This window comes from Gasterosteus aculeatus, chromosome 14, assembly GCF_964276395.1.
Source record: "Gasterosteus aculeatus chromosome 14, fGasAcu3.hap1.1, whole genome shotgun sequence".
Classification (NCBI taxonomy): Eukaryota; Metazoa; Chordata; class Actinopteri; order Perciformes; family Gasterosteidae; genus Gasterosteus; species Gasterosteus aculeatus.
Genome location: NC_135702.1, coordinates 2,789,939 through 2,804,504, shown reverse-complemented (window position 1 = coordinate 2,804,504; position 14,566 = coordinate 2,789,939). Strand labels below are relative to the sequence as shown.

Genomic DNA, 14,566 nt, shown 5'->3' with positions numbered 1-14,566 from the left:
AATCAGAGAATGCCGTATTATCTGTCCCAGCAGCGAGAGAGGCAATAATCTGTCAGACCACAGAGAACGTATCGCGCGCAAACAGCTTACATCCGCTCCAGTTTATTGGTGGCAAGGAGTCGAGGAGGCCAATTCTTTTCAGTTGGCTCTACTTTTTAGTGACGGGGAGCGGTTTAGAAAACAGATTATGTGCCCTGTGATGTGGAAGCTATTACATTACTGGTTCTGTTTGGATCATCATAATCTCTTAATCGTTTTTCTCAAAGCCAAAGTTTGATTAAAGTTCCCTTTTGCCAAGAGATGAAGAAGTCAATATATAAGTACAGAAAAGCTCAGAGTACGGTTGAGGTTTTGACACTATGATAATATTTATTAAAAAACACTCAGGTTAGCACCACTGAGCTAAAGGGCACGGCGCTAAAAGACACAGTTTTCCATTCATGTAAAAGCATCAAAAGTCATGAGAAGGGTACTTAGAATTTATACTTTATTACTTAAAACATTCATATCATCTACGCTCGTCACTCTAAATGAGATCAATGCAATCTGTTATCAACTTAGGTTGGATGAATACGATCAACGTCCTCCTCGTATGAGATGCTTTAAACACCAGAAATATATCCATCGTTTGCATAATAACCATAGTGTTGATCTGCAGAGTTTATGTCATTATGCAAAAAGTTTGAATTGAAAACAATAAAAACTCCGAACTGAAATGGAAATCCCCGCGGGATAAAGATCACGGCCATAATAATGTCATGCATAATTAATAAATAATAAATAATAAATATTTAATCTTGTTCTAAGAAAACAATTAGGCCACCATAAGGGAACGTAACTGTCGCAGACAATTGCGTTCATTATTTATTCGTTACTCAGGAGTTTATAGCGTCACCAGGCATCTCAAACTCAAACTTTTTTATTGTTTTCTGACTAATTACTGTGTAAGTGAAGCTGCTGAAAGCCCGGCCGATCAGCTGGGCCAGTTTGAAACGTCCAAACCTCAGTAGAACAAATTCAAATTGCATTTATGCGTTGTAATTATAAATTGAGGTGTGACTCTGGAACGACACAGACTTTTTTCAGTGCTCACGTCCTCAAGTAAAGGAATAGCGGATGCCTTTGTTAGTGCAAAAGTTTAGTGGTGGAGATTCAAAACACAAAAATGATCCCCAAAACTATAGAAAAAAACTATTTTCCAATCATTAGCCCCACATTAACCGCCCAAGTATTCCATACCAAGTGTAATTAATCATCAAGCCTCTCATCCAAAGTCATTTGAAGTACTTAAAATGTAATTATTCAGTGATCAACACAACATTTCCAGAGACGGTGGGGAGATAAACCAAGGACACAACAAGGGTTTAGCCACCCCCGCCTCCAGAATATGCTGCTGTCAGATTCGGAGGGCTCATTTGTTTAATGTGATGTCGTGAAAGTCATTGTTGCGTTGAGAAAAAGGCCACATATGTGACCGGGGGAAGGCAGAGAGGGTTCGGGGAGGAGGAGACTCGAGCCTAATTGAATCAGATGGAACAAACCCTGCTGCGAGGCCTTCACTTCCCATTTGAATGATTGTGAACGGATGGGCAACACATCTGCTTTCAGAATAATTGAGTGTTCAGACCCGATGCAGTGATGAACGTCAGTGGGAACTCGAAAGAGTTGAAATGGACACGCATTTTTTGGGGGGTTTAAGTTTAAGATTTAATACTCGCCACGTGAACACAGATTGCTCCGGGCCTGTTGGACCGCCAAGTCTCAACTTCTTCAAACCGCTCGGAGCTATCAGAAAAATGATGCTGCGTGGTCCGCGGACCCCCTGCCGACCAGCTGAAGCTGCTTTGAATATATCTGCAATTTGTTTAATTTGCTGTCTGACGGTCCGTTGCCAAACTAGACCTAAAGTTAGAACGACGCATGCGGACCGGTTTTTCATGTAACTCCCGTTTGAATTTGCTGCTGTTCAACGGTCGCCACGGTGACCTTGACACCACGTTACCCCGCCACCAGCAGACTGCCGCGAGGCCCGGTTGGCTCGGTTTAATGCGCGGTACCGTTCGGCAATGGTTGCCGCTATCTAAGTTGAACAAATTTGCCAATTAGGCAAATCCTTTCCCAGAGCTCCCCGGGCGGCGGCTTATCAGGCTCATTTGAGTCCGTTCTGTCGCTGCCTTCTCATCAGCGTGTGCATCTCTGTATCGCGTTACCCCGAAGCGGAGACTCCACGACCGACGCGGTGCAAATTGCACTCTGGGTTTGAACGCTTCCTGCTGAGAGTAAAGGGGCAGAGCGAGATGGATAAATCAAAGCCTCCCCCCCCAAAAAAAGAAACATGGGACGGAAAAACCAAGCAGAGCACAAGGAAAATATTCGAATGTACTTCAGCGAGAGAATTCCCAGAGATACACATGTGGAAAATAAAGCCTCATCACCAACGAGACGTCGTATATATTTTACGATCACAGACCGGCGGGACTCGTGGTCTACGGTGAGATATTGTGGTCAGTTCCACTGAAGAAGAAAGGCCCTGAGGTTGTGACACCTGTCTACTTCCTCTTTGACAAATGCCTTTGCAGCTCCACCATCTAGTCCCTACATTGACTGAATTACCATCCTTTAGAACAATTCTGAGGTACTTTACTTTTATTTTCTTCTACTACGATACATCCCAGAGGGAAAGAATTTATGCATTTATTTAATCAACATGTAACACCGAGACAAACAAACACTGGGGCAAGAACAGCGAAAACTCCGCTGCTATCTAATCATCTGCGTGTGGATTTGCCCTTTATTTGAAAGCATTAAGAATAAAGATAAATACGCACCATATGGGACGTGTCTCGATGCAATTTGTGTTGTCATTAGTTGCACTAAAGATACTTTACTGAAGATATATTGATGCTCTTTAGTCTGTTAAGATTTTGAATGCAGGTCTTTTACCTCCTACCGACTATTGTGTTATGGACTGTTTGGAATATGCTTTCCAAGTCTTTAGGCAAATGGTTGCAATATTTTCCAACCTATTTTTTTCTTATGGAAAGCCCTTGATTACAGTAAATTCATAAAAACATTGGGAACAGGGACATAAAAGTGCCACAGACACGTAGCATCTTAAACCCTTCAGCGGTATAGCAGAGAGGTCGGCTGAGTGATCCTGAAGGGCAAGTCAACACCGCAGTAATCAATACCTCAACACACTAACACGGCTCACTTGTTATCGACACCGACTAGAAAGGATTGAATGGAAAGTTGTTGTCTTTCTAAGTGTGGTTGCGAGCTTCTGGCAGACAGACGACTTAAACAGCGCATGTTTGAGCGACTGAAGAGTCCCAGAAGTCCTCACCACAGCCGCCCTCTGCTTCTGTAAACACCGCAGTGATCTGAGGGGGTGTCAGCTGCCACTGTGCTAGCAGCGCTAACGGTGCAAACAGTAGCCACAGTGCTAGCAGCGCTAACAGTGCAATCCGCAGCCGCGGTGCTAACGGCGCTCCATTGGGACGCGGTGATTTCTCTGCTGTATTGGAGCGGTGCAGAGGCTGTAGGCGTTACTCCGCACACTTAATACTGGTTTGCTGCTTTATTAATGCTCTTGAGAGTCATAGAGAACCTTTAATATGCTGCTGGGTAACTTAATCCACCGTATTATGTTATCATTTCTGAGGAGATTATATTTATATTAGTAACCTGAATCTGTGTGTAGCCACTAAAGCAATTCAACAAATGTAGCGAAAGTGAAGGTAGCACAAAATGTTCCATGTAAGTACCTCAAAATTGTCCTTAAACACAGCACTTGAGTCGGTCTTACATTACAGTTACATTCAAGCACTGATGGAGACATGCTCCTTTGGGGAGGGGGGGGGGGCTGCTGAAAGCTCTTCTCACGTCAGGTCAGAGGCCCTGCGATGAGGTCCAGCCGCTCAGCTGTCGAGGCGCTCTCCAAGGTGCTGATCCTGCATCTGCTAGCAGCGACAGCGCTGCTCACTTTCCCCCGCTGGCTGTTGTTTTCGGCCGAGGGGGCGGGTTGGTGTGGGGGGGTTCTAGAGAATAACGCTGGTCTCTCACTGCAGTACTACAGGAAAATAAAAGGCACTTTACTGCTTTGCTTTAGTAGCAATGATATAAAATGGACCGTAGCTTCTACTCATTATTTTTACCTGCTACATTGTGATAGAAGATGAGATTTTGTCTTTCAGGAACCTTCATGATGTAAAGCACTGAAACACGTCTCTGATTTTCTCTGATTCACACAACATAATGGTTAAATCTTGGTACCGGTCAAGGACAATTTTGGCACTATGCGTCCCATCTGAGAACAAAGGGCTGGGGGTTAATTCAGTTAAACCTCGTTGTTTAAAGCCGCCGCCAGGAAAATAGTTTTTCATGGTCGAGGTTGTGTGTTATTTCTCTGAAATAAAAAAAGTGTATTTTCAAGTAATTTGACCATAATTCACAAAGTAGAGATGCCGATTTGAGCTCAATGACCTTTCTAAACTGTACTTCTATAATTTCTCTCATCTAGTGGCCAATAGCTTTATTGTCGTTTAATTAGAAGGCCCTTTTTCTCAGGCGTGCAGTAATTGGAAAAAGCTTGCATCTTATTTTGAGTGAAGATATTCAAATTAAAATAATAAACCTCAGCTGCTGATCCGGCTTTTAGGGTCAAACCATTTTTTTTGAACGCCTTTCCGTTGCCTCCGCGTGTCTCCAGCGTGGCCTTCTGGGGAGAGGCTTTTGGAATGCTGCGGACTGTAGACAGACGGGGTGTAATGTGACCCTGCCGCGAGAAAAAACAATACAAAAATAACAGAGCTCACCTCTGTCATCCTTTGGTGAAAGAGGCTGCAGCGTTTGCAGAGAAGGTGATGAAGCACAAACCTCCCACTTGTCAAGGTTAGTTTCCCACTTACCAGAAACTGAGCTGCTGTGAGGTACAGAAGGCAGGAAGAACAACGGTGTACCAAACCTTTCTCTGCATTTTAAAGACCGCAAGGCCTCTAGAAAGATGGATGGATGCATGTCCGTGACAGATAGTGTGTCCGTGCTTGAGGCGAAATAAAAGCTTATATTACTGCATGCATAATTCTTACCTAAAAGCATCATTTTCTTCTAATGAAGTACTTTTCCACCATGACAGGCTGCTGAGTAGATTAATGGCAGCAGCTGTGCAGCATTTCGTACAGCACGGACGGAAACACAGGGGTTGATTAGCCATTTAAGGTGTGAAATGGTGAGAGCGCAGAGGCCAGGATTGATTGATTGACCGGTGCAGCCCACCGGTGTGGCTGCTTTGTTTTTTCCTGAAGGCTGTAGAACCAAATGATGAAAAGAGTTAAATTAAAGGCACATGATGAAAGACTTCTAAGGCCGTCAAGAGGAGAAGAAGAAAAAAAAAACGTTCGCGACAGCACGACTCCTGATTTATTGATTTCTCGGCTCCATTTTTTCATCGCGGGTGTTTCCAAAGAGCAAAGCAATCTCTGAGTTTGTTGGCTGTTGTCGTATCCCCCCGGCAGACAGACACTACGCACGAGCCCCGCAAACACACAGCGCACAAGTGCGACCCCGTGCACAAACACGCGGCGCTCCCGGTGGGGGCGGAGTTTTTAATCCTCAAACACAGCGCCATAAATCAAACGCCGCTCCCTCGTGCCCCGGCTCGTCTCCCCCAATGAAAAGCTTGAGCCGCCGGCACATTGATAGCAATTCACAGGCCCAGCCATGCGAGCACAGTGTCAACAGAGCGCCTTTTATTTTGAAAATTCCTTATTACTTTCACTCACTACTTGGACGATCCCAATTGTCTCATGTGTTGTGTACATGCGGTGATAATTTATAGTTATAGCAGGGAATCTCCTGACAGGCAGGTGACTGCAGTGGTCCCCGCCACCCCCCCACCATCAAGTGTTAAAGGTTAAAGGTCAGGCTCCCTGTCCACATTAGTGACTCGTGCAAATACCGTTTTTACAGGTGGAGTGGCTGAAAAACGAAGAACCGCTCGACTCCCCCAACGACGACGGCTCCGAATCGAGAGGCGGCCACAATCTCATCGTCTCCGAAGCCCGGCTGTTTGATTCCGGCAACTACACCTGCGTCGCCAGCAACATCGTGGCGAGGAGACGCAGCGCCACCGCCGCCGTCGTGGTCTACGGTGAGGAATCATCATTTTGGATCCAAAACAATGTCAAACAGCTTCGCTGTCTCTATCAAAGTGTCAATTTTCCCTCCAGAAGTACGCCGTCCAGTTTGGCGCCGCTAAACTCCCCGAAGTCATTAAAAGCACTCAACCACGACGTTTTTTCACTGCGCTCTAATGAGCAGTTGATGGGCGAGCGATCCCCCGTGTGGAGAAAACAAGGAGGACTCAGAGACAATGTTTACAAAAAATGTTGTCATGCAAGAAGTGCAGACGCCGTTTCCGTCCCCTTTAAAGCGCCGCGGGGGAGAAAAGGCGAAATTACGATGTCATAACAGCATCACCTGTTCCGCTGTAGAGGAACGCCTCACGAACCGGTGCTCATCTCACCGACCCGTCATCCGGGTACTTCACTTCTCCTTTCAGGGAGGACACTTAGCTGCTGTTAGAATTCATGCAATTCTTTCTGACGGGCCGCTGTTGAGGCCCATCAATCATTCATTTCCTTATCGCTAATGAAGTCCAGACAGGCTGTCTGCTCCCAACAGCCTCTGACAGACGTACAGTGGTAGAATACTAGCGTTTCATCCCGTCCTGTGACAGCCGGCGAGCTGATCAGTTATTCCAGACACCCAATCAGAGGAGAAAAGCAGTAAAGACACCTCAGCCCCCCCCCCTGTGACGCTCATCCCGCTCATCCCGCCCGCCTCTCCTCCTCCACAGTGAACGGCGGCTGGTCGTCGTGGACCGACTGGTCTCCGTGCAACGTGCGCTGCGGTCGCGGCGTGCAGAAGCGCTCTCGCACCTGCACGAATCCAGCTCCTCTCAACGGGGGGGCCTTCTGCGAGGGCATGTCGGTACAGAAGAGCACCTGCAACACGCTGTGTCCAGGTGAGCAAGGACCTGGTGTTTATTTGTGTGCATCCACAATAATACAGGAATGATCATTTCATGACCAGCGTTTCTATTTCTTCATATAATCAACTTTATTCAAACTTTTTCTCCAACTTGATTTAATATCTTTAATATTTAATATCTTTTAATACACTTTCCGTCCGTGGAGCCTCCTACTACGCGGCTTATTGTGCGACCTTGTGTTCTATAAAGGCATTGAAGAGAAAAAATAATCTTAGACACCTGTTTGTTTCCTCTGTACAGAACCGTAGTTGTGCGCTGGAACTATTTATTTTTATTCACACCGAAATGGCAGGAATTTTGTCATTAACATTATTAAACTCTACGTGTTGCTTTTCGACCTCGTTCTGCGGAGCTGAGATGCGACATGCTAATAACGGAGCTTTAGATTTGCTAGTAGTTTGATAACTCCTTGGAAAACGGCACAAAAGTGAATGTCCTCAACAGAGACACAATGCTGTTTTTCGACACTCAAACAGAACTTTCCTTTCAAGCAGGACATCGCACGTCTCCGCTGCAGACAATCACATCGCTTTTTGTTCCTGAAATCTGACAAACATCAGTAAAATGAAGAGAAAGTGTGCAGCAAATGGACCGAGGGAAACAAACAGCGTGTGAGAGAAAGAGCAGAGCAGCAGTTCCGGTTATCAAAACCGCTCGGTAATCTCCTCCGCCTGACTGGGTTATTTCTTCAAGGCGAGCCGGAAATTTCCGATTTCATCCGCGGCGCCCGTATAAAGGGAAACGCTCGTCAGGTTTAGGAAGGAAAAGTTATCAGCGGAAGCCAGTGCACTCCTCCAAACATTATCTCCCGCCTCCTCCTGAAGGATTCCTTCTCCCACATCTGAGTTTGAACATGAAAAGGGTGCATTTGCGTTTAGATTAGCAGGAAGAAGGAAACCTTCAGAGCGTTTGGAGGTGGAGGGGAGGGTTGATGGAGTGTGACACCGACACTGTCTTTGTGCTAAAAGCCGGCGAGGCGGCTCCACATTTTTTGGCACCCTGAGGTGGAAAAACTTCGGCGAAGTTGGAAGTTGGAGCTGTTACCGTGGAACCGTTTATTCATTAAATTCCAGGGAACTTTGAAATTAATCAACTCTCTCGTTCGCTAATTTATGTAGAGAAATCTTCTCACCTGGTGCCCCAAATCCACCGCGGTGGAATGTTAATGAAGTAGAATGCTCCGAGATTCTGAATCTATTTACAGAGATAAAGGTGCAGCACTGTGAAGTTGTTGTTCCCGATGGAACATTTGCAGGAGAAACTGATTGTTTCTAAGTACGGGAAAAGCAACTTCTAACACACTAAATGAAGCGGATGGAAGCTCAATGTGCTTTCATTCGGAGCACAAGGTCCTGAATACATTTGTAAATGTCGCCGTGCAAACTGCTTTTATGGATGTGATGTCATAATTAAGCTTGTTAATAACCTTGTTGATGCACACAGATAAAGAAAATGTATAAAACAGCACTTTTTACAACTGACAAGTGACATTTCTCCGGTACTCCATCATAAGACTTTAATATTCCTTTTTATGATTACGGGTTTATATGTCATGCATTTATTTAAATTGCGAGGCCTTCATCATCTGTGGTTAAACGTGTGACCCCCCCCCCCCCCCCCCCCCCCCCTCAGTGGACGGCGGCTGGGCCGAGTGGAGCGAGTGGTCGGCGTGCGGCTCGGACTGCGAGAGGCAGCGCGGCCGGGAGTGCACGGCTCCGGAGCCCAAACACGGGGGGCGGCTGTGCGACGGCGTGGCGCTCGCCACGGACAACTGCACCGGCGGCCTGTGCACGCAGAGTGGGTGACATCGCCGCGCCGCCTCGCTTAGCAACGAGATGGAGAGGAGGAAGCGCTCGAGTTTTGCTTCCTCGCCGTCCAGCGGCTGGATGGGACGGAGCAATCCGTCACATTAATGCTCGTCACGCCTCCATCCGTCTGCATGTTCGGCCCGATACGACGCGTGCACGAACGGGTGGTAATTAATTCTACTGAGACTCGCACCCTCTCACATTCTGATGTTCCTCTGTCTCCGCAGATCGCAAGTTGCTGCACGACGCCAAGCCTCAGGGTGAGTTACGCCTCTGCATCCATTGCTTACCGTTGCGTTGTTTTAACGACCCCCCTGCAACCGCGGCCCGGGAAGTTAACTTCTCCGGGCCGTTGCTAGGTTACACCGCCCACCATCAGCGGGAGCTGTGAGGCCGCCGCTTTGCGTCGCGTTTCACCGACGTCGGAGCATCCCGGTGACTTCACCCAGACGGCCCTTTGCCGCGAAATAGAAAACAATACTTTGCATTTCCATGTGTGAGAAAGCTGCCGTGGAATCGGAGGGATAAATCACTGTGACAGGTGTGCTTATGAAAACAAACCCGCTCCGCACGACTCATCGTGGATTCTTTAGATAGAGGCGACTTATTCCAGACGCTGATGTTTTGACAGACAAGTAGTATAAAAGATGCATGAATAATAAGTGTGAAATACAATACAAGCGCGTACGTTTGTAGTCAGGGGAGGAAACACATTCTGTCAGAACTATTGCATTTCCAGTGTGGTTGTGTTGTTTTTGTCATGCAGAGTGCACATCTCTGATTAAAACGGTTCGGACTGTTTAGTGATTTACAATGACGCGAAGTTGCGAGCTGGCAACTTTTATGGAGATAACTTTGCTTTGTTTTCCCCCAAACTGTCACTGCAGCCTCTCTTCCTCCCCGCGGCGCCGCTAACGGCGTTTTACAAGGTTTTCCCCGTGACTGAAGGGAAACAACCAATCAATCACCGCTCATGAATTCCGATCAATCTGTCAGCCGGCGCCGATCAAATTGTGAATTAAGATTCTGTTACGGTTTGGGAACTTTTTCTTGCAACTCAAATGTTTTCAGAAACTGTCAAATGAATTTGAGATTCGGCAACAGCAAAAAAAACTTTTACTGCAATATTGTGTAAAATAGAACAGTTATGCTAAGAAAAGTTTTAAAGATCAGCCAACGTCCTGAACAGAATCTAATTCATTCTGTTTCTCACGCCTTAATACACCGTGAATTTAAACTTTTCGTGAAATGTCAATCCGGCCGGCGAATTCTTTGTGTCCTTCTGAGGCCGTTTACGTGACGACCACGAGAACTTTGTCCACACCTCGTCCTCACTTGTCCTTTAAACGCTGCTACATATTTTTGTTTGTCGAAAAAAAAAACGGGGGGGGGGGTGAAAAAAGAATGCGACCGCGCTGCCAGAAGCTTCCGCGAGCCCCCAATTAACCTGCGCCGGTAGCCGCTAATGCCGCTTTGCATATTTTGTCAATTCGTCCTCGTCTGAGCTTGGGGCTGCTTAGAGGATCTCTCAGCGTCTCCTGTTTTTTCAGAGCAGATCTCATTATCTTTCAAAAAAACATGCTAGCAGCCCCCCCCCCCCTTTATTTCCCACTCGTTCTCCTTCCTGCGAGGAGTTGGATGCCGCTGCACTGGTGGGCCCGTAATCATCGCCGATGAGCTAATTTAATGAATTGGTTTTGTCACATTATCCCAGCGGAACGCGGAGCGCCCCCGACGCCAGGAGCCACGCCGCGTTTGAAATGACAGTCAGGTGTTGGGTTGATTATAATCGCCTCCCTTCCGAGGGTCCTCATTACTGGCGTTAAGGCGCCGCGGTGGAACAATGGAGCCGTGCATCGGCAGGCAGGTCGAGGAACACACACACGAATAAAAAAAAGCGTCTTCTTTTCTACCAAGACTCGTGCCACTCGCCGCAGCTCGCGATGTGTTCGGCGCCCTAATGGCGTCCCTCTCCCTCTCGCCCCGCCCCTCCCAGGCGTGGAAAGCAGCAGCGGCGGCGACGTGGCCCTGTACTCGGGCCTGGCGGCCGGGGTGGTGACGGTGGTGCTGCTGATCGTCGCCGTCACTCTCTACCGGAGGAGCCAGAGCCAGTACGGCGTCGACGTCATCGACTCCTCCGCCCTCACCGGCGGCTTCCAGTCCTTCAGCTTCAAGACGTCTCGCCAAGGTGAGACGGTGTCCCGCAAATCCAGCCCGGCACCCAAAACCGCGTCCCGCGGCCCTGAGATCCCCTCGTGTCGTAGGCCGGGGGACACGAGGGCCAATAGTTGAATGAAGTTTTATCAATAACAAAACTTCCTCAATTGTCTTGCATCTACTCTCAGTTATTTCTGCCATAATAATGCAATATTTAATGGACGTTCCTTGAGCTTCCTGTCATCATTTCCCACTAATAATCTGATGGAGGTTGGAACTTTTCCTGAGGAGGCCACGAGAGGATTTGAATGTATGCATTCGGAATGAGCAGCATATTGGGTTCTGTGGTTGTGATTAATTCGTTAGCATATGCACGCCGTTTGATTGGTGCATAATCAATCACACTCAGCACACCCCGGTTGAATTAGAGAGTGGAGTTGATACGTTTTGATAGATTCTCCTTACGGCCCGCTTGCACGTTAACACCTGTCACTCCTGCTGCTGAATGATAACTGCAGCTATTCAGTGAGCTGTGGATGAGATCTTTGGTTCGCTTATTTCGCTCGGCGCAAACTTTCTCTTTTGACTCAAACTCTTTTTTAAAAGTTCTTTAACTGTATCGGAAAAATAAACAACCTCAACATACATGAAAGGCGACTGTGTGATTCTGAAGAGCCTCTTCACCATCCGAAGGTACAAAAAAAGGGAGTTCTGTGCTCTTGACTTAGAGGTTGTTAAGGAGCAGTCGAAAACAAGTGCTGAAGTGGCTCTTCACCACCTGGTTTGCATGAATACAGCCCCCCCTCGCTGCGCCGCTACACCCACCTGGACTCAAGTGGGTTCATTTAGGTTCTCGAAATGACCAAACGGGCTCAAGCACAAAAAAAGGTCCTGCTTCCAGTGAAAATGCTATTTAAAAAGTCCAGCGGCGATCCGAATGAAAGCAGCCACATCTGTCCAGATGCATACATGAAATGTGACCTCTGCATTCAACACGTTAATAACGGAGCCAATGTCTCTTTGCTTAAGTCATACAAAGTCAAGAATATGAGGGCTTGGTTGATTAGTTTTTTATCAAGCAATGAAGCAACGGAATAAAGTGTTTTATTGAGTGCAATCTTACTGTTTTATTCTTTTTACTGCATGAAAATCTGTGACAACTTGAATCAAATCTACAGTTTTGCCTTGTGATACATTGAGATGGAGACGGAGTGTCAGTCTCTTCCATACGTAAGAACTGTGCGTGGATGCAGATGGGAAACCAGACCTCATTTTTCAGCTTGTCTCCAGATGAAAAAATATATACAGCACAAACACACACACACACACACACACACACACACACACACACACACACACACACATTTTCATACACGGAGGCCAGAAGATACAAGATGGGGTTCTGACATAGTGGACTCAAATATAGTAAATGTACTCATGTATTAATTATATTTCATGTTATATTAAGCACCAAGCAAGAAAGCCATAATGTATTTTATTTATATTTATTTGTATTAATGTGTGTATACAGATAAATTATGGATACATTTCCTTGTAAGTTGATATAACTACATCAATTATTAAAAGGTGTGGAGGCTTGTAGAGATTGGGGCTTAATGTATAAAGCACAACATGCAATTGTTGTATTATTGTATCGGTACGCCTATCAGCAGTAGCTATAGTTGGAAAATAGTTGAAAGTTGAAAAACGATGAAGAGAAATAAAAGTGAAAAAAAACGTAATTTTCAAAATTAAAAAAACCCTAATATTTTCTTAGTTTCCATAACATTTTTTTTTAAGTAACATTTTTTTACAAAATATTTATGGACTTTATGGAATTTATGGAAATTTAGTTTTTTCATAAAATTGACAAAAATATTTTTCCCTGGACATTTTTTGATACAATTTTTTTTTCTCCATTGACATATTTATCAAAAACTCAAAATCATCAATGTCATGTAAAAAGTTAAAATATTCGTTCAAAAAAATTGTAGAAATCATTTGTAAATGCAGCTCTTATATGTAATAACTATATGTAAAGACAGTTTGTTCTACCGTAACTATTGAACAATTTTCTGCCGTTATTGGTTGTCTTTCATCTTGCATACAACAAAACCGCAAGATTCAAAATTAGAACCTAAATAATTAGCGTTAGACTCCCGAATGGAGCACTTGTAGCTCCGTGTTTCCAAGCGCAGATACATCAGAGCTCAATAGAGTGGTTAATCAACAGATTTTACAAGGCTTGCATAATGGGTCACCACGGCAACCGCTCTCAGCGGGGCGTAATAAAGTTCATTCTGATAACGCGGCAGGGGCCGCGGAAAGCTTTAATCTCGGTCCCGGCTCTCCTTGACGGAGGGGCGAAATCAGCCCGGAGCTCCGATCCAACGTGCCCTCCCCTCCTCCCCTCCTCCCCTCCTGCCCTCCTCCCCCCTCCGGTGTTGCTGCCTGCTTCCATCCACACTGCAGCGGGAGAGACATTCTGCCAGGTTTCCACGCTCACATGAATGCAGACTCAGGGATACACATCGTGACCCAGCATGAGACTGAATCCATCATCCTATCGTATCAGCGTGTGACGGATTCGGTGATGCGGTGCGGACGCGGCCTGCACCCCCAGGAGCTGGAACTCTACTGTGAATCTGACGAAGAACACTGCCAGTTTTAATGAATCTATTATGCTATTTAATGGCCACATTTCAGACATCGGGTCAAAGCGCCGCACTGCGTGCCACGTGCCTCTCTAATTGAGGGATTGAAGGTGTTTTCCACACCTCGATGCCTGTTGCCAAATCCGTCACGCTGCTTCAAAGACGCGTCATTATTGTTTGTTTCTGTGCGTGTGTTTCTTTCCAGCGAACCCCCTGCTCATCAACTCCTCCATGCAGCCCGGTCTGACGGTGTCGCGCACCTACACCAGCCCCATGTGCTTTCAGGACTCCGTCGACAAGGAGCTGATGGCCGAGCGCTCCCTCCTGGACCCGTTGCCTGATCTGAAGGTCAAAGGTCAGAGAATAGAAGTGTTTGGAAAAGGCAAACACTGCAGAGCGGCGTGGGGTTCTGCTGTGGCAGTCGGCAGTGTAATCCACGTGGCTTTGGAGCTGCTCCGGCGAGACCTCTTGAGACCGCTGCCACACAGGACGTCCCCTTGAGGGGCCTCGCTAATTGACCATTAGCGACCATTAGCGACCATCTTTTTGGATGCGGTTTACAGTGATGGGAGGAGGCCTCCTCGTCTCCGGAGGCATCTGCTCAAGTAGCGACGCAAAAACACTTGAATTGAATTTTGTGCTTAACTTAATTCTTAATTCTCGTTTTTGGGTTCATTCAACTTCAACTCCAAGCTAACATTGACTTTTATTCCTACTAATATTTGATGATTTACAGGTGATTTATTCATTATAATTTCAGTTTTCATACAACATAAATCATCACTGTTTTAAGAGAAGAACATATGCTATTATAAGGACTACTAGAAAAACGTACCCTTAAAACAATGCATGCTGGGAAGTACGCTAATGTACCTGCGATGTATAAGAAACTC

General features: G+C 46.2%; 1 protein-coding gene across 1 annotated transcript in view; it reads left to right on the top strand.

Moving 5' to 3' along the window:
- LOC120831972 (netrin receptor UNC5D) overlaps positions 1-14,566 on the top strand; it is a 94,964-nt gene that overhangs the window by 67,685 nt on the left and 12,713 nt on the right. Inside the window, exons 5-10 of the mRNA XM_040197946.2 lie at positions 5,971-6,151; positions 6,860-7,027; positions 8,687-8,851; positions 9,090-9,122; positions 10,859-11,050; positions 13,879-14,028. Of these exons, the coding sequence (XP_040053880.2) occupies positions 5,971-6,151; positions 6,860-7,027; positions 8,687-8,851; positions 9,090-9,122; positions 10,859-11,050; positions 13,879-14,028 (889 nt within the window). The remainder of the gene's footprint in view (positions 1-5,970; positions 6,152-6,859; positions 7,028-8,686; positions 8,852-9,089; positions 9,123-10,858; positions 11,051-13,878; positions 14,029-14,566) is intronic.